Source organism: Suhomyces tanzawaensis (genome assembly GCF_001661415.1).
Source record: "Suhomyces tanzawaensis NRRL Y-17324 unplaced genomic scaffold CANTAscaffold_2, whole genome shotgun sequence".
Taxonomy (NCBI): Eukaryota; Fungi; Ascomycota; class Pichiomycetes; order Serinales; family Debaryomycetaceae; genus Suhomyces; species Suhomyces tanzawaensis.
Window position 1 is genome coordinate 491870 of NW_017963637.1, and position 24206 is coordinate 516075.

A 24206-nucleotide genomic window follows, 5' to 3' on the forward strand; every position below is an offset into this window, starting at 1 on the left:
GCTGGTGGGGTTGGGACAGTAGAAGAAGTCTTCACGGTAGAACCAGTAGAAGAGGTCTTGACAGTGGAGCTAGCTGGTGGGGTTGGGACAGTAGAAGAAGTCTTAACAGTGGAACCAGTAGAAGAGGTCTTGACGGTAGAGCTGGCTGGTGGAATAGACTTGGTGGTAGAAGTAGAAGTACCTGGACAGTCACAGTCCCAACAGAAGTTCAAAAGATCCTTCTTTTGGGTAGCACAACCCTTCAAGAAACCGAGAGCACCGAAGGTTCTCTTGCTTGGAGACTTGTCAGCATTGCCATCTCTCTTCTTGAATCCGTGCAAGACATCGTTGAAGACAGTAGTTGGGTCAACCTTGTTAAGACCGTTACCAGCACCAAAGCCGTAAGAACAAGAGTTACCGAAAACGGTGGAGACATCACTCCAGTAGGAGGCGTCAACGTTCAAGCTGGCGCTGAAGTCGAACTCGATGGAGAAACCGTGTGGCAAACAACACTTACCGTTCTGGACAGATGGCTTCACCAAGACGGTGGTACTCCACTTGGCACAACTGGAGACTTGAGCCTTGAAGTTACCGATCAAGTTAACATCGGCAACACCAGTGTTCTTGATACCCAAAGTCTTGACGTGAGGGAACAAGTATTTGTTCAATTCAGAAGATTGATCGGCTTCGTAGTTACAGGTCAATCTGTATTGACCATTTTCGGCCTTGTCAACTTGAGAAACGGCAAAAGCAGCCTTAGGCACTAAGTCGTAAGTTCTCTTTTCCAAGTCGAAGTCTTCTTCCTCGAAGTCGAGGTCTCTCTTCCAACTGGAAGGAGCGAAGATGTTCAACTGTTGACACTTCCATGGTTGACTGTTAGGTGGGACACAGTCATAGAAACTGTCATGGAAGGGGAAGGTAGCCTCAGCTGGAGCTGCTGCCAAAGCTAAGGCAATTGAAACGAGTGTAGCAGATCTCATTGTAAGCGAACGATGGAGGTTGTTGAGATGAAAATTGATGAAGGGTTCTGGCAGCCCTATTTATATCTCAGAACTCTGTTGTTGAAATCATTAAGTCCGCCCAGAGTTGCAACTATTGCAACTGCCGTACGCATTATTTCACCAAAAAGAAGGTTTGCCCTAACGTGTATAATAACACCGGTTGTAGCGGTACTCCAAAGCCCATGAACATGGTGTATTGCCGCCAAAAACTGTTAAAAATAAATCATCGACCTCCTGATGTATGAACAATAAGGAGTAAATTCGCATACGCATGTAATAATTATTCGCAACCACTTTTTTGGGTTGATGCAGGTGCAAAAAAAAAATTACCCGATTTGACTGGCGAGTGGATGGTCCAAGGGTTTACGCGAACTAAAAAATTAGTTTCGTATCATCCGTCCGTGCTTGTGCCAATGGTCTATGCCCGGAACCTGCTTTGCACCACATATAATTTGCCTCAATTCGGCAGGGGCCACGGATAAGCGGCCTGTGTTTTAACGAGGGTCTCCCCTGACATGATTTCCATGGGCCAATGCAGCTCTGGGTAACCTTGATCCGACGCTTGATCCATGATTGTTTCAGACTGGCTAGTTGAAATCTGAACCATTGTGGGAACAATCAAAGTGCCGTACCATATGATACACTAAAAATTGACGACGCCTGGAATTAACCTTTTAGACGTTGATGATCACGAGCAAAGTGCTCGTTCTAACAAAATTGGCTTCGGCTAATTTGATTTGAATATGAGGCGTATGTCCACATAGAACCCACCAAGTGCGTTCCTGTATCTTGCTAGCGTAAGAATCTAGGGGAGTGGGAAGCAGAGGTGACTTGCTGCAGTATTGACAAACAAACCAGAGCATACACGGGCGCCCGCGTACCTGAAAAAGGTTTCGCTGGCGCACTGGTTCCTGCCCTATTTCATGCTGGTGCTCTGATTTCTACCATGTGCAGCGTATCATCTCGGAATGAATTAGAGAGGGGCAACGGTTGCACTCCATTTGGGTGCATTTCGCTCCCAAATAGTAGTTCGTCTATGTGTGCCCTGCTCGTCTGCGCATGGGGGTCCTCAATTTCCGTTTTCGTCCACCAGCTCGTACCACCGATCAAAGGTCCTCAGGGTTCACCAGAGGGTTTGGCAAATGCCCGTGCGCCCGAACGGGAGCACATGCGCTTGCGCTTTAGAGTTGGCACAATCGATGAAAATTACGAATCACGTTCAACCGATTTGTTAGTGGGAACAGCTCCAAGATACGACCAGGACAATACACCGGCCATCCACAGATGGCAATGCACGATACCCCAAACAATATATGCATACAACATGACTGTTATTTCAGTTGGTTATATCGTTGATGCAAGCAAGGGTTCACCCACAGACCCTTGAGGCATCAACTTGTCCACACATCCGCCTTGACCGAAACACGTTTGTTTTCCTTACTTTACACGCGTTCGAAGGGTGAGGGGTGCGTCGCCTGGGGTTGGGAAGCTTGATCATAATCACAAACTGTCGCGGGAACCTCGGTGCTCGTCTACCAGCTAGCGAACAGTATTTTTTAGCACCACCACATGCGCTCGGATCCAGAGAGTGGAGAAGGGCTATTGTACGGTCTATTGTGTGGACCGTATTTAGCCCAACTAGCTGTGCGGCCCCATATAGGTCTACGGAAGAGCCATGCCCAAGTAGTGTCGTGCTCTGGTGCTGGAAACAGTGGTGATGGTGTGCATATAGGGTGAAAAATGGTACCTCGAATTGGACCTAAAATCGCCGAAATGCGCATCTCGCCTGCAACCAGTGGGCATAAGCATTTAACAATAATTTCAAGGTGAGGTACAACGATGGTGGGTTTAAGGTTACGGTCACATCCCTTTAAAGCCGCATTGCTAAACTCATTAGTCTATTGATTCACAGCGTTGTAACCCCTATGTGCGCCATATGGGCAATTTACGAAGTATTACTCTCGCACCACAAATTCGCATGAGGCATAGATGTTGCATGGTCGAGGCAGCTAAAATGCATTAGTCTTAGATATACAAGCTTATGAAATTTCACCCAAACCGGGCGGATTTTCCCATCTGGTCATCTGCCCCTTGGGGCCTCGAGGCTTCTAGATTCACCGTTCGCTGCATGGGGTCAATTAATTTCTGGCAAGGAAGCTTTTCCTACTATCCGCGTCCGAGTCTTCCTCTTGGGCTGACCCGTTTTCGGCATCTGGATTAACGGATTCGTCAGAGCTGGACTCGCCTGATGAACTTTCAAAGCTACTTTCTGTTTCAGATTCCGCCCCATCCGCTTCTTGTTCCTCTTCATCTTCCTCTTCCTCCTCCTCTTCCTCTTCATCACTCCCAAAGAAGTCATCCAAACTCTGTAGTTGGTAGGTTTGTTTACCTGTGAACTTTGGCTTCTCGTTGCTGTTGAAGCTTGCAGAAGAAATTGCATGGGATGAACTTGGCACGGGTGACTTAGTACCGTTACCAAAGCCTGAGGAGACTGATGATACCCCGGAAGTACCAAGCTTATTCACCTGCACCTTTGTTTCTTTTCTAACGCTTGCTGGGGGGAGGTCTTCGGGGTTGCTCCAATCACTAACCTCGAGGTACTTGGTCAAATTCTTGTTGTGGCTACTAGTCTCACTCAAAGAATTGACAAATGGTGCGGGTTTGGGCACTTGCAAGAACAAAGACGCCAATTGCGCCTGTTCGCTGCCAGTGTTCAACAAAACATTCAACATTCGAGCCCTATCTCTGGTGTCATAAGAGGCGTCATATTTTGATAATTGCAAGATATGCTGAAACATCAAACAAACTATGTTTTCATTTACTAGTTGGTCGATTTCATCATCGGGGTATTCCTTCTTGATACGATTCAACTCGTACGAAAACGATTTGGCGGCCAAGACTAGAATCTGATATCTCACCACCTCTGGTTCGGTTGCAAATCCTCTAATGAGCAATCGCAAAACATCTGGCCCGATTGTATTATTAGCAGCATCAGTAAACTCTCCTATAAACCAAATTATGCTTGCTTTTGCCTCACCTTCTAATCCAAAAGTTCTATCCTGCAAAATTAGTGAAAGTTTGTAGGTAGTTTGGATAATTTCTTCCTTTTGATTGGCTATGTTTGTTGTCAGATTACTTTTCTCCTGAATTGAGTATCGGATTACTGTAAGTAATTCATTCAAAATAGGACCTGTTCTATTTTTGACCTGCTTCAAACACCAACTTAAGATTTTTTCGGGCGCAATCTGGGAACACTTTCCGATAGCTTTAAACGCCTCCTTTGATATCTGGACGTTTTTCGAGTGCGCCGCGTAGTACTTTAGTTCCTCCACGATGTATTTGTGGTTATTATCATTGACTAACAATGAGAGAATCTCAAGCTTACTTTTAGCCACCGTTAGGGAGTCTGTGGGATAGACATAAAATTTCTTGAATGACTGATCAAACAACCCTGAATCTTGTTCTGCTATGCTTGAAATGAGTTGTAAGGCAAAATAGGAGATGTGCTTCTTGGAAGAAGTGGCAATTCTCACCAATGCTGAGTTGACTTGTAACGATCTGAAGGACAGTGGTGGGGCCAACGAGTATAATGCTTTGGCTATGCTCAAAATGACGTTTTCGGATGCAGAATACACCAACAACTTCAAGGAGTCCAAGAACAACTCGAGATCCTTATCGAAAGTGATATCATAGATTGGGAATGGAATGAGTTTCCAGTTCTCTGGCAAGTCGATCACTTGGTTCGATGAGTCCTTCAAGTACAACTTGGGTCTGGGCAAGAACTTTCTAGAGTATTCCGTTAATAACTCGATCAAGAAAGACTGTGCCCACTCATCCAACTCCCTGACAATGCCACAGAACCGACGGAAGTTGCCGTGGATAGGGTCCCACTTCTTGTTGCCGTCGCCTAGATTCTCTTTCATCTTGTAGTAAGTCTTGATGGCAGAGGTCACCACCTGGGGCTCGCTGTCCGCCAACAACTTGGAAAGATAATCCATGACCTGTTTCTTGGTGGAGTTGTCCATGTCATAGACCTTTCCGAGCGATATTGCTGTAGCTGCTCGCACAATGGGCGAAGGGTCGGAGATGGTTCTCTTGATGCAGAGAAGCAAGATGGGCACGATAGTCTGGATGCGGATTCCTGCCAACGACCGGATGGCCTTAGCCCTGTTGATGGGGTCCTTGTCGTTGAGCGACTTCTGGATCGAATTGATCGACAAGAGGGCGGTGTCTGGCTCTGTTTCTGCGTACCGGATCAAGTAGGTCAACACGAGGTTCTTGATCTTCTGGTTGGAAGTTGTGACGTTCTTCACTACGTCCGCAAAGTACATCTGGCCGTCCTCGCCTCGCGATATCAACGAGATCACACACCGCATTCCCGAGAGGATATCTCTGTCTGAACGTGAGTTCAAGAGCTTGGAGATTTCCTTGGGCCTCATTGAGCTGGGAGTGTCCACTAGCCTGGTTGAAGCTGACACTGCAGCCTCAATGGTGAAGTCCCGAGCAGACTCCAACATCGAGGAGATCTTGGAAAATGAATCTGCCATGGTGGTAGTGGTGGTGGTGGTTGGCGCTAGTTGGTTAGTTTTGTCGTTAGATAAATGTCGCTACATGCGAGCGTGTCTCCGGCTGGAACGGAGGTAACAGCACCATTAGTGAGCAACTGGCCGTGGTGGGAAGGTGCTTGATGTGCTCTGGGAGAGTTTGTTCCGGTATTTGTATAGCTGGTAGAGAAGCTGATCCACTGTGAATGTTTTTAGTTTTTTCTACGTCTAATCAATATTGGTAGTGAGCGACATTCTGTAGTAGTCAGACAAGAATACCACCATTCTCGTGGAATTTACATAAGTTCTTACAAATAGATGCCCATTCATTCTGGGTGGTCCTTTTAGCATAATTGACCAAATTTCAACTTTGGAATTCACAACTCAATCAATCTCACGATACACATTTTTGTAGTTTTTGTTCTTAAATGCTATAAATTTACAATAATCGTATCTTTCAGGTATCGTTACTATGCAGGAAACACAATTTACCCCGCAAGATCGTTGATTTGTAATTTATTACTAATAATAATTCCCGTCACCGCTGCTCCAATCATATCTACATACTATGCTCTCGCAAACACACACACCATGCAGACTGCAGACTGCAGACTGCCTACTTTTAATTTACTACTATCAATTTATTGATAATTTCTTACTAATGCTTCCTAAATTTAGTAGTCACGAACCACAGCAAAGGTTTTTTAGGGTATTGTAGTAAAGGTTACTACACTTCATCCTATGCTAGCTTGTGGTTTTGGCCCGCTTGTTCAACTTGTTAGCTGCAGTTTTAATTCTCTTGCCCAAACTAAGCTCTTTCCGTGACTGAATGTACTCCTGAGGAAAGAACTCACTAATGGTGGACTGGGTGCCCTCTTGCTTTTTTCTGTTCATATCTCGGATCAAAGGCACCATCACCTCGTCGACCCTTTCCTGGGGCCAGTTGACATTGTACATCAAGTACGAGCGAATTTGGTCCAAACTGGGCACGCCCCACTTGAATGGGCTCTTGTCGTGGTCCACCTCGGGTGATTTGTAGGCAGTGAATACCACCAGATCGGGAAACGAGTCCGGAAGAAAGAGCTTTCCTGCTCTGATCCTGGCCAGCAAGGTCTTCTTTAGCCCTGTCTCGGTATTCTTGGTAGTAAGACTGGTGGTCTGTTGGTCATACCACTTCTTGAAGTCCTTAAGGGTGCCAAACTCGGCCAAAATCTCCATGGCCAACACTGGCCCCACTCCCTTAATCCCCTCTGTGTAGTCGCTCCCAAGCAATAATGCCAACTCAATTAGCTTGTCCTGAGTGAGCCCGACCTTCTGCTCTATTTCTTCGGATATATAGCACTCCACGTACTGCTTCTGGTTAAACATGTTCTTGTACACTTTGTCTCCACCAAAAAGGAATGAATCACTATCGTCGGTGATGATGCCATCCACCAAGTTGAGTTTAAAGAGCTCGGCACACTGAGCTTCTGCTTCCATGGGGGCGGTGATGTAGGGGATTCCAAACCTGCGGAGCAACTCCTGGACATCACTGATCATGGTTTGCGTTACTTCCTCAGAGTCTCTCTTCTCCTTGTTCAATTTTTCTTGAAGCATCTGCTCCTGGGTGATACTGGAGTTGATTGTGGCCAACGGCACCTCGAGTGATTTCTGAATCGTGGACTTGAAGTTTTCGTGGCCATCCTCCTCTTCTCTTAACTGATGCAAGAGCTCATCCCCATCATCGTCTTCAAAGTCATATTCAATGATTTGTGCTTTCCTGGCTTCGGCTTCTCTGAGCGGTTCTCTGGGCTCTTTTGCGTCAATGTCTTGAGCTCGTTGTGCTTCTGGTGGTGCAATTTCCTGGATATCGTCTTCATCACTCACACCATCCGAAAGCTCGTTAACATAGTCCTGCTTTGCACCCAGGAACATCTCTCTCGCCTCGTTCCAAGGAATCAACCCTGCATGTTCGTCTTCCACAAACTGCTCTCTCGTGTCTTTTGCCTCGCCAAAGCTGGTTTGCTGGTGTACGTTCAGTTCAGAAAGGCCCTCGTTGAACCACGAAGGAATAGGCTGGTTTTTTATTTTTGTAATTTCCTTGTTGGAATTTTCGTTTTGCTCCGATTCATGGTCCTTCTTGTCTAGGTCAATTTGAACTTTGATATTATCATTTTGGCCCTTTTCGTGTACATTTACTGGAACGTTAATCTCATTTGCAGAGCTTTGATCACCACTGTCAATTCTTGTAACGACCTCAGGGCTCTCTGGTTCCACCTCTATAACCTCAGCCCCCGACTTGCTGTCTTCGGAGACAAATCCTGGCCCTTCAGAAGTGACCGTGGCCTCTCTTCTTGGCCGAGATTCTGTGTCTTCCACAATTCGAGATTGCGGTTGAGGAACAATTGGAACAGCCGTTGACGAATCTGGCAGAGAAGGTTTCTGCACAGTAGGACCTCCAAATAAAAATGAGGATCCTAGCGATTCAGAGGCTGCCAGGCTCTTTTCTCCAGGCCCATTCACAACTTGAGGTTTTTGTTTGTTGACCGACGGGATCTTAGATCCAGTAGCGAACAAGAAGGATCTTCCCAATCCCCCGCTGGAATTATTTTGAGGGTCCAATCCCTGCTGCTCTGAGATTTTTGTATCCAATTCAGCCTCTTGTCTGTATAACAGTTCCAAATCCTTCTTCGAGTTTTCAATTGCTCTGCGTAAATCATCTTCATGGAACCCATCAACGGTAGGCACTCCTGGATTGGCAGTCTCATACTGGCTGTATATGGATTCAATTAGGGCCTTTTGTTGCTCCTTCTCCTGCTCTGTTTCTTGCACATCGAGGTCTACGTCTTCAAATTCGTCACTGTCGTCATCAGAGCCTGGTTGGTTCTGCAGGGTTTGTTTCAATTCATCCTTGACTGGCACAAACGGATTTTTGACCTCATTTCCATCCTCATCCAACACAATTGGATTTTTTTCACTGGAGTCCCCATCGATCGAGAGGGTCCAGCCATCGTCATTTTTGATCAAGGCATATTTACGGTCCTTGTCACCGGCAATACGCCTTGTGGCGTTACCGTCGTCGCCCATACCCGCGACGTTCATAAGTTTCTGGGTGTAGAAGTTTCGCTTCTGCACCTGTTGGATCTGGAACTTGGAAAAGTCCATGCTGTCGGGAAACAACGCCTCGAGCTGGTCCTTCCTGTATCCCATTCTCAACCGTGACTTAAGTCTCAAGTGCGAGAGAACCATGTACTGGGTGCCGATGGGCAATTGAAGGAACTCCTTCGAGTTGGGATCCACTGAGTTGATATCGATTCCGTCTACGTAGTCGAACTCAGCAAGCGATTCCTGGAACTCGTCCTCAGGCATGATCCGCGAGTCGCTGGTGCTGACGCGAAACTTCTCGATGGTGGGAAGATGGTACTCGTCGTTCTTCACGAACCTGGTAGAGGTAGGAGGAGCATGCGACTGTTGTGGAGCACGTTCTCCGTGCATAGGATGGGCTATAGGAAGGTCTTCCAAGAACACACCATCGCCATCGTCGCTGTGGCTAGCCTTCGACGCGTGGTACTGTTGTGCCTGACGCTGGACATGGATTGCTAGAAGTTTCTGAGCTGTTTGGCGAGTGGTTTCTGTGTGGCCTTCCCGTCTCTGTTTTCTCTGGAGAATGGTCTGTCTTTTGAGCAGCGGAGCACCTCCGTCAAACACAAAGATAGGGTAGATGCCAAAGTAGAGAAGCTTGCATATTCTTCTGAAGAACCCCACGATATGCGATTGGGGAAGCGCATTGCCTTCGGAGTCCCTGACGGCTTTGAGGAACTGGTAGATCCAGATGGACGCGTCGACTGCCAACTTCTTACGCGAGAGTGCCTCCAAGCGGACGGGACGGGCTGTGGGGCCCAAAATCTCCCATAACGACTTCACACCCATGGTGGATCAGATGGAGGCGATGGCGATGGGGAAGTGTGTTAGGTAATCGGGGCCGCAGCTTAGTCAGCTGTCGGTGTCAGGGGCGCCTGCAGCGATATGCGGGACGTCAAATCATAAATGAGGTGTCAAATCCCTGTGTGTACCCCGCTGTTCTCAAACCCCTGCCTTGCCTTGAGCTCAAGTGTACAATTAGCGAAAAACCCAAGTGGAGAGTTAAAATAGAATTAGGAGATTGCAGAATTAACAGAATTACCCCCCAGAATAATCTAGAATTACTACAACCCCCAGAACAATCTAGAATTACTACAACCCCAGAATAGCCTTGAACTACCTGCAATAATTTGCCCTAAAACCCCCGCAAGTGAAAGCTCCGAATTACTCAGAATCACGCATACCACCAAACCCCTCACCACCCTCAAGCATTTCCAGAATTGCAAACTCCTGAATTGTACAACCATACTCTGGAATTTGCAAACCCCCGATAATTACCCGGAACTGCTTGCAAGCTCTCCAAAATTGCCGCAAAACACCAGGATTACCCCGAATTGGCGCATCCCCAAGTACCCCAAATTACAAAGTCGAGAATTACCAAGGCCAAACGAAACGACCCTAGCGAAATAAATACCAGATTGGGTTCTGCAAACATCGTAAGTTGGTTTGATAATACTACGCTTTTCCGAAAGCTAGCTACTAATTTTCGAACACCGATAACAACTTGAAGAAATCTCGATAAATTCTCGCGAATAGCCCATATTTTAAATCTCACTAATTAAAGGTCAATGTCCTTCCCCTTCTACTCCCGTCGCTCGACCGTCTACTCGTCCCGCGGCATGGTGGCGTCCACCCAGGCGCTAGCCAATGCTGCAGGCGTCCGTATCCTCGAAAAAGGCGGCAATTGCGTGGATGCTGCCATTGCGGTTTCCGCGGCATTATGTGTTTCCGAGCCCACCTCCACCGGAATTGGTGGTGACTGCTTTGCCCTCTATTATAAGAAGGGGCCCGCTGGCGGCCAGGTGTTGGGGCTCAATGCCACTGGCAGAGCCGCCCTGGCGGTGACCATCCAGGACGTGTGGGACCACCACAACCACGGCCAACCCATGGCGCGCATCCCCTACGAGTCGGTTTTCTCGGTAACAGTACCGGGAGCCATCGCTGGCTGGCACGACGCCTGGCGCCAGTGGGGCTCCGGTACCGTGGCGTTCCACGAGCTTTTGCAGCCCGCAGTGGACATGGCCCAGCGCGGTTTTCCCGTGGCGGAGGTGCTGGCGCACTTGTGGCAGCGAGGGGTGGCCAAGCTCCAGCGCCAGTCACCAGTACCCAACCCGTTCATAGTGGACGGCAGAGCTCCCTACGAGGGCGACGTGGTCACTAACACCCCGGTGGCAGAGGCACTCAAGTTGATTGGCCAGCACGGCAAGGACGCGTTCTACAAGGGACCCATTGGCGACGCTCTCGTGGCGGAAACCTCCTCGCGAGGACACAAATTGTCGCACCACGACTTGGCGTCCCACACCAGCACGTTCGTGGAACCACTCAGCGTGGACTTCTGGGGCTACCAGGTGTGGGAGATTCCGCCCAACGGCCACGGGATCGTGGCGTTGATGGCGTTGGGAATGATCCAGACGTTACATGACCAGGGAACCATCGATCTCACCAAGATGGAGCACAACCTGGCAGAGTACCTCCATGTGGTGGTGGAAGTGTGCAAGCTTGCGTTCTACGACTCCGACGAGTACGTCACCGACCCCCAATTCCACGACATTCCTGTGGAGCACCTTGTGAGCCGTGCATACTTGCGCCAGCGGGCCAAGCAGTTTGCACCAGGCGCCGTGGTGGAACCTCCCAGCACCATGCGCCACGCGGTGCCGAACCCCAGGCACCGCAGCGACACCGTGTATCTCACTGTGGGCGACGCCAACGGCGAGGCGTGCTCGTTCATCAACTCGGTGTATCGCGGCTTTGGAAGCGGCATCGTGGTGCCTGAGTATGGGTTCTGTCTCCACAACAGGGGCGCCAACTTCAACTTGACGGCAGGGGCCCCCAACTCGCTCGAAGGAGGAAAACGTCCCTACCACACCATCATCCCCGGGATGATCACCAAAAACGGCGAGCTCTATGCGTCGTTCGGAAACATGGGCGGATTTGCCCAGCCCATCTGCCACGTCCAGCACGTCGTCAACATGACTGTGTTTGGCATGACGCCCCAGCAGCTGGTGGACGCGCTGCGGGTGGTGCTTAGCGCTTGGGAGGATGAGGACGCGGGTGCCGCAGACTCCGGCCGCGGCGCCGATGGGCCTGTCAGCACCCCTCGCACGGAGGTGCATCTTGAGGCGGGAATTGCGCCAGCCGTTGTCCAACAATTGTCTAGCTGGGGCCACTATACGAGGGAGGTCACGGGATCTGCCCGCTCCACTTTTGGCCGGGCGCAAATCATCCAAATGAGCACTCACCGCCATGGCTTCACCTATGCAGGAGGCTCCGACCCACGAGGCGACGGCGCTGCGGTGGCCCTCGTATAGCACCCCCCCGCCAGCTGTGATGGCCCCACAAACTGCCTCCTGCACCTACTGACACCACAAGTGAAGCCCACAATTATCCTATTATTGGTGCATGGCACCGTTTCCCCACACCGAATGCTGCTCGCGATGCCCCTCCGCCAGCACTATGCGCCAAACTCCCGCCTGTCTGCAGGCAGACACACCCGGCCGGGCCAACAACGGGCCCTCCCCTGAGCCGGAGCCCCCCTCTGCCCCCCAATGGGCCCACCCCCAACTGATGGGTTTGCCAAGCCATGTAAAGCTTGCTCCAGAGCCCCACACCACAAGTCCGCATCCTCCGAGCTACCCCATAGATCAGCAAACCCTAAAAAATTTTGCGTCACGTGTGCGCAGCCTAAATCCGATCACAAACTATTGCCCCCGCTCAACACCACCAGACATCCCCAACCACATCGATCGCTCGCAGATATAAAACAGACACTTGTCGCGTGGTTTCCCACCGCCAATTTCCCCATACTACGTCATGTCAGACATCGAAAACCAGGAACACAAACCCCACACCCTCATCCTCGACAACTCCGAAGGCCCTGCCTCTGGCGATGGCTTCACCCGTGTCAAGTCTGAGGGAGAGTACATTCAGTTTGGTAACGAACGCTACCTCAAGTCCGAGTTGGCCCAGGCCTTTGGTGGTACTTTGAACCCCGGTCTTGCCCCTCCTCCCAAGTACGACTTGGCCAACCCTGCACCCTTGGGATTGTCTGCATTTGCGCTCACCACATTTGTGCTTTCGTTGGTCAATGTCGGTGCCAGAGGCGTCACCATCCCTAACATCGTGGTTGGTTTGGCGTTTTTCTACGGAGGAGCTGCTCAGCTCATTGCCGGCTTGTTCGAGATCGCCGTGGGCAACACCTTTGGTGGTGTCGCCTTGTGCTCTTACGGAGGTTTCTGGGGCTCGTACGCAGCCATCTTGGTAGGTCAGTTTGGTATTGAGGCTGCATATGAGGGTGAACCCACCCAATTGACTAATGCACTCGGAATCTTTTTGCTTGGCTGGTTTATTTTCACGTTTTTCATGTGTGTGATGACGCTTAAGTCCACTGCTGCATTCTTCTCGATCTTCTTCTTCTTGAGCATCACGTTCTTGTTGCTTGCCATTGGCGAGTTCAAGGGCGGCGACGTGACTGTCAAGAAGGTTGCGGGAGTGTTTGGGTTGATCACTGCGTTCTGTGCCTGGTACAATGCCTACGCGGGTATTGCCAACCCCCAGAACAGCTACCTTCCTATCAAGGTTCTCCAGTTGCCAGACTTGCAGGATAAGGCCAAGAGTGCTTAGTGCGTGATGTGTGTATGCCGCATATGACAGATGTCAAGCGTGCAGAAGCGTGATGACTGTAACGAAAGCTGCATATCATGAACGACTGATCCGGCTACTATTTATTGAGCCAACCGTGGTTAAACACTTTACGAATCCGGCTATTTATTGTGCCAGCTGCTTAATCACTTAACGAAACGGCTACCAGGCCCGCTATCATGAACGACTGATTCGGCTTATTTATTATTTGATGCTATTTATACTAATTTACTATTTATTTCTACGCGTGAACCGCAGTGTAAGATGCATTATCAAATGTGTCAATCGAAACTTCATACTATTACAGTTCAATTCGCAATAGCTGTGCAAACTCAATCCATGAATGCAATGCCTAGGCAGCTTTAATACTCCATCATCGCATTCCTAACCAGTCTGTTACTATACTCGCTGTATGCTATACTCCCGAGACCCGCTCACTTGAATATAGGCATCACCTTCGCACAGATGTCGTCGTTGGTCTGGTCGATGTTGACGATCTGCTTGATGAACCGACTCAAGTCCTGCGTGAGCTTCATGGTCGACAACCCCAAGTCGTCGGCACAGATAAGAAGGAGGTCTGGCTGGAGGTTCTTCAACATCTGCACGTATCCCTGCAAGTTCAGGCACTTGAGCAACTTGTAGTTGTTGTCTCTGTTGACGAACTCGGTGTTGAGCTCGTTGTTCAAGTCCTCCTCCGAGAGGTTGGGCGGGAGAATGAACACCACGTTCTGCGAGTTGACTAGGATGTCGTTCAAGGGCAACTTCGAGTTGATCACCGACGACGAGAGCGTCAACACGATCGACTTGTTGACCGACTGCTTGGAGAGCTTGTAGCTGCCACGAGGCTCTTCCTCGCTGGCTTGGGTGTAGGAGTTGTAGATCTTGTACGAGATGGCAGCCACCGAGCTGGCCACCAATGCTGCGAGCCAAAGCTTGGGGCTCTTCTGCGCTTGCTTGATGTGTGAGGGCATGTTGTGGATCCGGGAGATGGTCGCTGGAGCCGTGCAATTATCCACTGGGAGTCTGGTGGTGCTACTTTGCTAGTTATACCTGGGCACTTCCGGGGGTGAATCCCACCGCTCATGACCCAAATGTGGTGGTCACGTGAGAGCTAATTGCCGGCCGCAGTTAGCCCTATGTCTTCCGAGGGCACACTGCCCGGAACACGCTTTCCCAACATTTTATTCGCTCTCCTCAGAACAGATTATGAGGGGACGTTTGGAGTGACGTGGGCACACCGGATGGCTGAGGCGAGGAGACCCCTTGGGGAAACCCTTGTGGGGCAATGCAACCTGGCCACCAGCGCCTTACCACAGGAAAAGACACTCTCGATTGGCTGGTAGGCAAAAGCAGTTTCGCTTACGTAAGCAGCATTTCGCAGCCTGGCCTGATTTTCAAGTTTTGGTCAAGAATTTGGAATTTCAAGATCCGTGCCAGTGGGGCCGAAGTGGGGCTCACTACCAACAAAATTCACGGGTATGTGTCTTCAAGAATTGGTGGCTCAATAGCCTTAACGCTACAATCAGAGATAGGGAGTACGACTTACCAACCCATACTCACGTAAAACAATCTGCGTAGGCCACTCGACATGCCATACTCATTATGTAAAATAATATGTGCCTTCACGATGAGGATCGCCAAGTCCATAGTTCACGATGGACCGAAACCTACGATACAGTAATTCTAGGTGATTATTGTGCCTCTACTAATGGACCATTTTCATAGTTTGTTTAGCAAATAGTTTGGCTTTACCCATAAACCAATTATTCTTATTTATTTCCTCTGTGATCTTTCAGGTAGAAGAACACCCTAATATTTCACAATTTTCATACATTTAAGAGCCAAGGCCGTAATCCTACGTGTGTAAAACAGATCATAATATTGGAGAAATGAAAGACTAATACGTTGAATTCATATAGAGCACCCTTTTTTACGAACTCATTTAATATTTTTCTCAAGTACGAGTTACTGATTTAATTCACGCTAGCATAAATTGGTGCACCAAGATAAGGGAGTGATAAATCCGCACCGTTATAGGATCACCAACCGATGGTTGAAAATTTTAAAATAACCAGTTGATGTAGAGGCGATCTAGCTGAGACTACTGTACTTCGCTATGGTATCAGCATACTACGGTTATAGTAACTCCAGAAGCTAATAGAACGATTTTTTTTAATAAAGGTAAGACTGCTGGAGAAATAGCTCCAATATCTGTACTACAATACTCTGAAAAACCTTCACGATGGAACAGCCTATTTGTGGAAAGTCTAACAGAGAAGGCTTAGGATGATACAAAGTATCATCTACAACCTCCACCCTGCCCCTCCGCCAGTAGCCGTCCTCACGCCATTCTCCAGAAATGCCGATCCGCTATGCCTATTTGGAGTCGCAACCAGTCACGTTTACCAATTGGGATCGCCTAGCTGGGCCTGAGAATGACCGTTAGATATCGACATCATCTGAGGGGTCCTGGCGGGTGCACTCGGGGCCAACGAAGGCCAGTGGGGTCCAGTGGGGCGAACGGCGGGATCTGCCCCCATCTAGTATCTCCAATCTGGAGTCGGGGTTCGGTTGTAGTTACTGGAACAATTTCCGCTATTTTCTCCTCTTCGAGAATGGCGCCTAGTGAAGGAGGCTCCGGCGCCGAGTCATACTATCGGGGCCAGCACTAGGTGCAGGCATGGCCACAAGATAGCGCATGTGTAATTGCCTGATTGGTCCGAGACATGCGCTTTTGCCAATACCAAACCCCATTATCATTCCGCCAACGGAGCGGGGCCACGAGTGGGGTAGTCCATCTGGAGGACACCAGAGCTATCTCAACCTCGACCACCACGCCAGGATGGACCTGGCAGTCCACACCCACCAGATCGGCATCCATACCACCACCACCACAGTACAGAACCGATCCCAGCTGCCTTTTCGGGCGGCGCGGTATCCTCCAGCTGCAGGCGGATAACAGGTGGGCTCCGATGCGGTAGGTTCACCCGGCTGCCGCATTCGGAAGTTGCAGCAGATGAGGTGGAGATTACTCCTCCAGCGCCAGCCAGAGCCTCCCACCCCACAAGCTATATAAGACCCCAGCGTCCCCCGAATGGTTGCAACTTTCCATCACAGTCCAACACCTCCAAAATGGCCCCAAGAATCCATCCTTTTGACTCCGTTAAGGATTACGAAATCAAGTTAGCTTCTAAGCTCATCAAAGACTCCTACCCAGCCGATGCCAACTGCCACTTCGTCCAGATCGAAAGAACCGATCCTCCCAAGAAGGACATGATCAAGTACCTCGATGCTGAAAGACAAGGCTTGCCTTTGCCAAACATCCCAAGAGTTCTCTACGCGTATTACTGGACTAATACCTTGGAGTTCAACAAGGCTTTGGTCAACGTTACCGTGGGCCACATCATCACCAAGGTCCAATTGCCAAAGGGTGTTTGTGGTCCTCTCTTGCCAGAAGACATGGAAGACTGGGAAGAGCACTGTAACAACCACCCAGCTGTCAAGGCTGAGATCGAGAAGTTGCAGTTGCCTCCAGGCTACCAGGTTAGAAACGACCCATGGATCTACGCCACCGACGATCCAAACGAAAAGAGACCATTGGTGCAATTTTTCATGTATGTCCTTGCTGGTAACGGACACTCTGAATCCAACCACTACTCTTTGCCCTTGAAGTTCTCGCCTGTGTTCGAATGTTTCACCAAGAAGTTCATCAGAATTGACTACTTGCCAGGCGGCTACGACGAGAAGATCACCCCTACTGGCCCATGGCAAGAGGTCCCAGCCGTCGAGTACCACCCAGACTTGAACGGCGAGAACGTCATGAGAGAAGTCAAGCCATTGTTGGTCAACCAGCCAGAAGGTCCATCCTACACCGTCCAAGGCTCCAAGATCAAGTGGCAAGGATGGGAATTCAGAGTCTCCTCCTCTGCCAGAGAAGGTTTCGCCATCTACGACGCCTGGTTCAAGGGCAGACAAGTGTTCTACCGTGTGTCTTTGTCTGAAATGACCGTTCCTTACGGTGACCCAAGAGCCCCATACCACAGAAAGCAAGCTTTCGACTTGGGTGACTGTGGTTTCGGTGCCTGTGGTAACAGTTTGAGTTTGGGATGTGACTGTTTGGGTACCATCACCTACTTGGACGGTATGGGTATCCACGCCAACGGTGACCCATTCGTGGTTCCAAACACCATCTGTTTGCACGAACAAGACAACGGTTTGTTGTACAAGCACGTCAACTACAGAAACGGTAACGCTGTTCTCGCCAGAAAGAGAGAGTTCGTAGTCCAAACCATCGCTACTGTCGCCAACTACGAGTACATCATCAACTTCAAGTTTGTCACCGACGGTTCTCTCGACATCGAAACCAGAGCCACTGGTATTTTGAGTACCATGCCAATCGACGAAAACGTCAAGGTTCCATGGGGTACCATTGTCGGACCAAACGTCATGGCTGCCTACCATCAACACATCTTGTCGTTCAGAATCGACCCTGCCGTCGATGGTCACAAGAACACTGTTGTCTACGACGACACCCTCAAGTTGCCAAGAAACAAGTTGAACCCATACGGTATCGGTTTCGTGACCGACAGACACTTCGTTGAGAAGGCTGGCTCCATCGACCAATCTCCATTCACCAACAGAACCGTGAAGATTCTTAACGAAAACGTCATCAACCCTGTCTCCAAGGGTCCAGTCGGTTACAAGGTTTCCTTGCCAGCTGCCCAAATGATCTTGGCTGACGACGACTCCTTCAACGTCAAGAGAGCCAAGTTCGCTACCGAACAAATGTGGGTCACCAAGTACAGAGACCACGAATTGTTCGCTGCTGGTGAGTTCACCAACCAATCCCAAACCGACGAAGGTCTTGGTGTTTGGGGTAGCAACGGTGACTTGGTCAGAAACGAAGATCTTGTTGTCTGGGCCACTTTGGGTTTCACCCACATCCCAAGAGTTGAAGACTTCCCAGTCATGCCTGTTGAAACTCACACCATCCACTTGGCTCCATTCAACTTCTTCGACAAGAACCCAGCCTTGGATCTTCCTCAAGCCAACAACAACTTCAACAAGTCTGTTAACCACCCAATCGGTAGTGATGCTGAACCTCCATGTTGCAGCAGCAAAATTTAATGATTCAGTTATGAAGTATATAGCCAACTATGTTCGCAAATAGAAATATGTTTTAGAATGAGTGTAGAATGTCTTATGGTATAAGTTACATGCATCGATCGTTAAAAACTATGTTTGAAAATAGAAATGGTCTGATAATGAAAGTACCAATGACATGCTTCAGCCATCATTTGTGGTGCTAGAAGAAATAGGTACCTTGGCCAAACCTTGCGATAATATCGTAAGAAGATACAATAGAGCTTTTATCGTTACTAGAGTATGTAGTATTACAGTCATGTATGTAAAATAATCATAAATTCTTCATTGCTAGAAATCAATTCTAGATTATGAATATTCTTGTTCTGCATTTACTACATCCTCCCGGACTGTAATGAATATCGAAGCATTAGGATAGACTGTGACAACTCATTTACAACTATCACGCCAGTGTTTCGTTTAGCAATCAGCCCTACAAATTCTCAATTAATTATTCATTAGTTTATACAGTTACATACCCAGAGTTTACTAGCACTGCTAGCTTATTCGTAATCCAAATTACTCAAACAGTAATTCATCTCCTCCTCATCCAACGACTTAATATACAAACATTTCGATAACAACTCAGCATTGGGCTCCAACTCATAGTAAGATGACCACTCAATACACTGGGACAATGACTTAACAATATGGACCGAAGTTCTGAACTTAGAGAAATTGATAACCTTCTCAACCTCCCTAGTTGTATTAATTGTTGACTCGGAAACATCAGAATCGAGATTCTTGGATGTATTAGGTGACTCTTTTGTAGTATTTTTAGTATGCATCGAAGAAGGAGATGCCACCATGGGCACGAATGTCTCCTCTTCCTTGGTAGTTTTCTTTTGCTTGATGAAAGTTGGTCTTTCAGCATTGAAAATAAGATCACTCAAGTATAAGCCCACAAAAGGTATACATCCCTTTGATGGTTTCATTTGATTAATGCATAATCTGATATTTAAGAAGTTTTTCAATGGAGAAGCAAGCTCTTCCAAATTCTTCAACATCAAAATATCACCTGGAGGGAGATTCTTCCAGGTCTCACGAAGCTTTTGAACCTTTTCAGAAGTTAATCCCAAGATGATTTGCATTAAAGTGGAATAGTTTTGTAAAGAATAACACTTTTGAGCAATATGAATGAATCTTGAAATAATTGCAATCCTTTCCTTTTGACTCCTTGTTAAGATTATTTCCGATACTATCCAGTTCACCATCAAATTGAATCTTGCAATGATCAAATTTACTCCTTTATTCTTGTTGTAGTATTGATCGTTGACAATAATTTCCAACCAACTATTGACTGGAGTGAGCTCCTTGTTCCACTTAAGTTCAATAAGCTCTTTCCAATCGATCTCTTGTAGCATATCCTTCTCAATAATAGTAAAATGGTTTGCAAGAGCTTGCGAATCAAAACCAAGGACAAATGAGATGTGAGAAGAAAAGCTCATCACTTTTCTTACTGATAAATAATCATTTGAAGGTGCATAGTTATCGAGGATGATCTTGGGTGAAGCAAGAGCTGGACTGGTTGAATTGCTATTGAAGTTCGATGGATTGAAAAAGACACTGTCATTGTTTGGAGTTGACGTTAATGGATCGTGTAAGATGAGTCTCTGTTTCAATGGTGTCAAAGGACGAATTTGGTTCTTTTCGTCCCGTCTTTTAACAGGGGTCAAGGGAATCTCTTGAGTTATGTCTTGTTGAGTGGAAAAGTCGATTAGATCTTCAGTATTTGCGTTTTCAATTTCATTTAGAATTTCGTCGGTTGAATTTGGCCCAGGTTCGATTGTACTAGAGCTGGTATCACGAGGGCTTTTCTCACTAAGCTGCAGAGCACGCTTATTCAAGATTTTGGTGGAATCTTTACCTTCTAACTTGAATAAGGCAAATTCGATAGGATCGTTAGATTGGAATGATTCATCTGGAATAGCAGCCAATTCTTTCAACACATAACTACTAATACCTGGAATTGCAATTGAATTCGCTGAAGAGTTGTTACTTGAATGTAAATTTTCAGTGTTGGTTTTGTTTGAGTTTTTCCTACTCTTCATAGCCACAGAAAAGATCGAACTGTCAGCCACATCAGACAGCTTTGAAGATCTTTGTAAGACGGAGTTTTTCTTTTCGACAATGGATTCCGTTTGATAATTACTGAAAGGAAGTTCTGTTAAAGCACATAGCGTGCTAAAACGCACACTTCTCCTCACCGAAGACGATCTAGATATAATTGACCCAATGGAACCCGTTTTTATTCTAACAGGTAAATCCAATGAGTTTCTTTCCGTAAACGTTGGACCTGCCAAAGTTCTCAAGTTATTGAAGCCGTTCATCTTCTTCAATGGTCCATTATCTCTCATGGAGTTCCTGGAGCCATTTGATGCTGAAAAAGCGGAATCATAACTAATGTATGATTTCATGGAATCCCTTCTGAACACAGAGCCATTCGAATTTCTTGATACAGAGTCCCTCTTAAATGCCGAGCCTCCCGAGTGTCTAGAAATTCCAGATGCCCGTTGAAAACTGCTATGATCGTTGAAACTTATTCTCTTGATTGTCTGTTGTTGAATCAGTTGTGGACTTAAGGCAATACCCAATTCAGCAATATCGGCATCATACTGGGTAATGTTACTTGGTGTTGAGATTGACGTATCAAAAGAATTACTAGTATTCTGAAACTCACTGAAGTGCATTTCGGGAGGATTTGGCAACTCCGTGCTAACATCAAAGTATTGGGTAGCTGACTTTAACATTCTCTCTGACATATCTGGTCTATTTGAAGTTTCTCCATCATCATTGAATACGTTCGAATCAGCAGAATTATTCACTTGAACTTCTGAATTCTCTAAGTCTAAGTTTCCTTCATCATTCCAATTGATACTTGCAGCTTTTTGGAATGAAGATTCCTGTGAGTTGTCAACCAATGCTTCAGGCAAGAAGTTTTCACTTGAACCTCCGATCTGAGGGTTAATGGATTGTAATCTATTTTGATTCTTCTCCTCGTTGCTTCTTTTGACATTTATGAGGTTATCTATCTTGATGATGTTTAGATCAGATAAATCATTGATATCCATGTCTTCTTCATTTTCATTTTCCTGGGGAACTACTTCATCCTCATCTATGATATTATCAATTTCCGCGTTCATTGACAGTTCAGTCATGTTTCTGGAAATCCTTGGTTTTTTGGCGGGAGATCCCATCACATCAATACCTAGCTGCTCATGTTCCTCGTAATCAATATCATCTATATTAGCACTAGGTAAATCATCATTCAGCTGCTTTGTACTTTGCTGTCTATCATCCTCAATTATTATTCCTGGAGAAACATCATTTCGTATGTAATATCTCAAAAGATATTCCAACTCATCAATTATTCTTGCACTCAAAACATCAACTCTATGCCCTATTATTTCTTGTTTTTCATCCTCGATGTTATTGAGAGCATCAGTAATTACTGCGTCGATATCTTCGTTGTCAATTGTTTTATGTGAAATCAACTCATCGTTATGACTACGGTTGTGAGAATGAGCAGTGTTAATGATTGTTCTTTTCCATCCATCCATGAACTTCTTGATTGATTTCTTTCTGTCCACAGCATTTGAGCTATAATCCACATGAGGAGGCTGACTCATCAGATTCTTACGTGGTGACCCATTTAACGAAGATCTGAATTCACTTGTCCCCTTAATTACATAGTCCATTTTCTTAACTGGCGTGGGTGGTAAAATTTGGGTTACTTTAGAGTTGGGCAATCTGACATTTCCATTAGTAGAAAACCCACTTGGTTCCAGCTTAGGCTTAGATTGAGCTTGTTTCTTGGGAGTGGTTACAGGGTCCTCTGGCGAAGAATCTGCTGGTTCATCAGTTACTTCCTTATCAATTGAAGTGTTCATATTGGAACTAGTCTTCTTCAATGTGAGAGAAGAGTCCTTCAAGTTCATGTGATTATGTCTATTAGTAGGTGCCAATGGGGTATTATTACGTGGTTTGGAATTGGGCTTTTCTGATAAGGCTTGGAACTGGAAGTTGTTGATAATCGGAGACTTGCCTTGCTTGTCATGTTGCAGTTGTAACTCTTTCAATTTAATATTCAATGATTGTCTTGAGGATTGATGTTGAAGCAACAAATTGTTGATCGAGTACTGAGGATTTTCGTCTTGGTTATTAACATCATCAAAGATAATACATTTATGCAAGGCCTTTTTGTCATACAATGAGAGCATGGCTGATCTTCTGTAAGATGGGTTGGTATGAAGAGACATTTCCGTGTTGGTTTTTGATAGTCTTTTTGTGTTTGGGATCTCGGAGCTCGAGGGTAAACTATAGGTCAATATGTCATGCGACTGGACGATCAGGTCGATATCGACATTGACCTTCCAAAACTCGTTGACGAGATTCAACCAATGTATTTTCAAGTCGCTCAAGATCTTCTTCTCGAACACCATCTTCTGGGCCTGGTCCTCTTCGTCGGAGATCTTGTTGCAGATAAGATTGGACTCGATGGTGATTCTGTTGATGGTGGAAACGAACAAGTCACACAAGGCGTTGTTGGGGTCGAAGTCGTCCACGAAGTAGTTGAGGATCCAGTGTCTCAATACCACGAATGTTCTCAACAATACAAGCTTACCTATTCTCTTGTTGGACTCGACGTTGGAATTGATGTACTGCAAGGCCCAGATCAACCTGGTCAACAAGAGGTTCATGACCTCCTCGCTGGCCACGAACACTCTGTATGTGAGGAAGAAGTCGCAGATCAAGTTGTAGTCAATGACTTCGGGGGAGGTGAGCTGAACCAACAACGCCTTGAGGGTGGCACTGTTGATCAACTCGGGGTTGTTGTCGTCGAACTTGACGATGTTGTCGGTGGCTGGGCCCAGGTGCAAGCACGGGAAGATGCGTTCGTCGTCGAAGATCGACTCGTTGTGCTTGTTGTAGATGAAGTCAGGGTGGACTAGTTGATCTTGCACTAGCACGTTGAATATGGACGCTCTGGAAAGCGAGTTTCTCTGGCTTTGGGTCTCCATCATGTCGTCGATCGAGGGGCTGGGGCCCGTAGGGATCTCTTCGGTGGCCATGACTGGGGACGGCCTGCTGGGGGATGGGATGGGACTGATGACGGTTCTGCTCGAGTATATGTCCTGAAAACAACAACAAATATCTGGGGTCTGTGTGCAGGAGGCGTCACTGGTAACAATAGGGCGACGCGAACAATAGCTCTCGGGAATTCGTAGCGGGAGCCCGTGCGAGGCTAGCGAGGCGGGAGACGATGGGGGGACTATACCTCAGTACGCTGGCGGCAGACTGGCGGTACGAGGGAGAGGAGGGGGTCCAGTAAAGGTGGTGTCAGGGGCAGCAGGGAGGATTTTGCGGTACGGATGCCAGTTATTGGCTGGCGCAGAGAGCGATTGGCTAGGGCCACCTGGCCAGGCGGGCTCTGGAGCCATGGATGGGCCTGGCCAGTGTTCTCTCTGGTGGTGACAGTATCGGCTAACAGGCGAGGTGGTGAGCGCGTCGAGAAATAGTATGGGCCGCACGTGACTGGTGATGAGAGGCTGCGAAGTGCATTGACGGGGTTCTGAAGTAAATAAGGTAGGTATTGGTAGAAATGGTGGTAGTGCCGGCGATAGGTGATGCACCGCCGTTTGCTGGAGAATTGTGGATGATCGTAGGCTAGAGAGATTTGAGAATAGACTTTAACATGGTATAGAGACATTGGTGCTAGAGACATAGTGCTAGAGACATAGTGCTAGAGACATTGGTGCTAGAGACATAGTGCTAGAGACAT

At 47.4% G+C, this 24206-nt stretch overlaps 9 protein-coding genes across 9 annotated transcripts; 3 read left to right on the forward strand and 6 right to left on the reverse strand.

Moving 5' to 3' along the window:
• Window positions 1-17: 17 nt before the first annotated feature.
• On the reverse strand, window positions 18-959 carry RBT1 (adhesin RBT1; the record flags this gene model as incomplete). The annotated part of the gene is made up of 1 exon (XM_020209374.1): window positions 18-959. A coding segment is annotated over one exon (942 nt), but the record flags the coding sequence as incomplete, so codon positions are not given.
• A 2159-nt stretch (window positions 960-3118) lies between these two features.
• CANTADRAFT_48000 (uncharacterized protein) lies at window positions 3119-5527 on the reverse strand (the record flags this gene model as incomplete). The annotated part of the gene is made up of 1 exon (XM_020209534.1): window positions 3119-5527. The coding sequence occupies one exon, from the start codon at window positions 5525-5527 to the stop codon at window positions 3119-3121; it is 2409 nt and encodes an 802-aa protein (XP_020065777.1).
• A 371-nt stretch (window positions 5528-5898) lies between these two features.
• RAD2 (ssDNA endodeoxyribonuclease) lies at window positions 5899-9823 on the reverse strand. The gene has a single exon (XM_020206348.1). It carries the CDS (start codon window positions 9431-9433, stop codon window positions 6269-6271), a length of 3165 nt encoding a protein of 1054 aa, XP_020065778.1. The 5' UTR covers window positions 9434-9823; the 3' UTR covers window positions 5899-6268.
• A 389-nt stretch (window positions 9824-10212) lies between these two features.
• Window positions 10213-11952, forward strand: ECM38 (Ecm38p; the record flags this gene model as incomplete). Its single annotated transcript, XM_020209445.1, has 1 exon — window positions 10213-11952. One exon carries the CDS (start codon window positions 10213-10215, stop codon window positions 11950-11952), a length of 1740 nt encoding a protein of 579 aa, XP_020065779.1.
• A 502-nt stretch (window positions 11953-12454) lies between these two features.
• On the forward strand, window positions 12455-13264 carry FRP3 (putative ammonium permease; the record flags this gene model as incomplete). The annotated part of the gene is made up of 1 exon (XM_020209313.1): window positions 12455-13264. One exon carries the CDS (start codon window positions 12455-12457, stop codon window positions 13262-13264), a length of 810 nt encoding a protein of 269 aa, XP_020065780.1.
• A 473-nt stretch (window positions 13265-13737) lies between these two features.
• PEX22 (Pex22p) lies at window positions 13738-14232 on the reverse strand (the record flags this gene model as incomplete). The annotated part of the gene is made up of 1 exon (XM_020208398.1): window positions 13738-14232. A coding segment is annotated over one exon (495 nt), but the record flags the coding sequence as incomplete, so codon positions are not given.
• Window positions 14233-16414: 2182 nt separating this feature from the next.
• Window positions 16415-18409, forward strand: AMO2 (Amo2p; the record flags this gene model as incomplete). The annotated part of the gene is made up of 1 exon (XM_020209379.1): window positions 16415-18409. One exon carries the CDS (start codon window positions 16415-16417, stop codon window positions 18407-18409), a length of 1995 nt encoding a protein of 664 aa, XP_020065782.1.
• A 530-nt stretch (window positions 18410-18939) lies between these two features.
• Window positions 18940-23388, reverse strand: LTE1 (mitotic regulator; the record flags this gene model as incomplete). Its single annotated transcript, XM_020208406.1, has 3 exons — window positions 18940-19185; window positions 19240-22372; window positions 22442-23388. Coding segments are annotated over 3 exons (4326 nt in total), but the record flags the coding sequence as incomplete, so codon positions are not given.
• A 208-nt stretch (window positions 23389-23596) lies between these two features.
• Window positions 23597-24206, reverse strand: CANTADRAFT_168310 (uncharacterized protein). Its single transcript, XM_020206347.1, has one exon. The coding sequence runs from the start codon at window positions 24147-24149 to the stop codon at window positions 23697-23699; it is 453 nt and encodes a 150-aa protein (XP_020065784.1). The 5' UTR covers window positions 24150-24206; the 3' UTR covers window positions 23597-23696.

Excerpts from the sequence above, each read along its gene's own strand:
- RAD2 (XM_020206348.1), bottom strand. The coding sequence starts at position 9,433 with ATGGGTGTGAAGTCGTTATGGGAGATTTTGGGCCCCACAGCCCGTCCC.
- CANTADRAFT_168310 (XM_020206347.1), bottom strand. The coding sequence starts at position 24,149 with ATGTCTCTAGCACCAATGTCTCTATACCATGTTAAAGTCTATTCTCAA.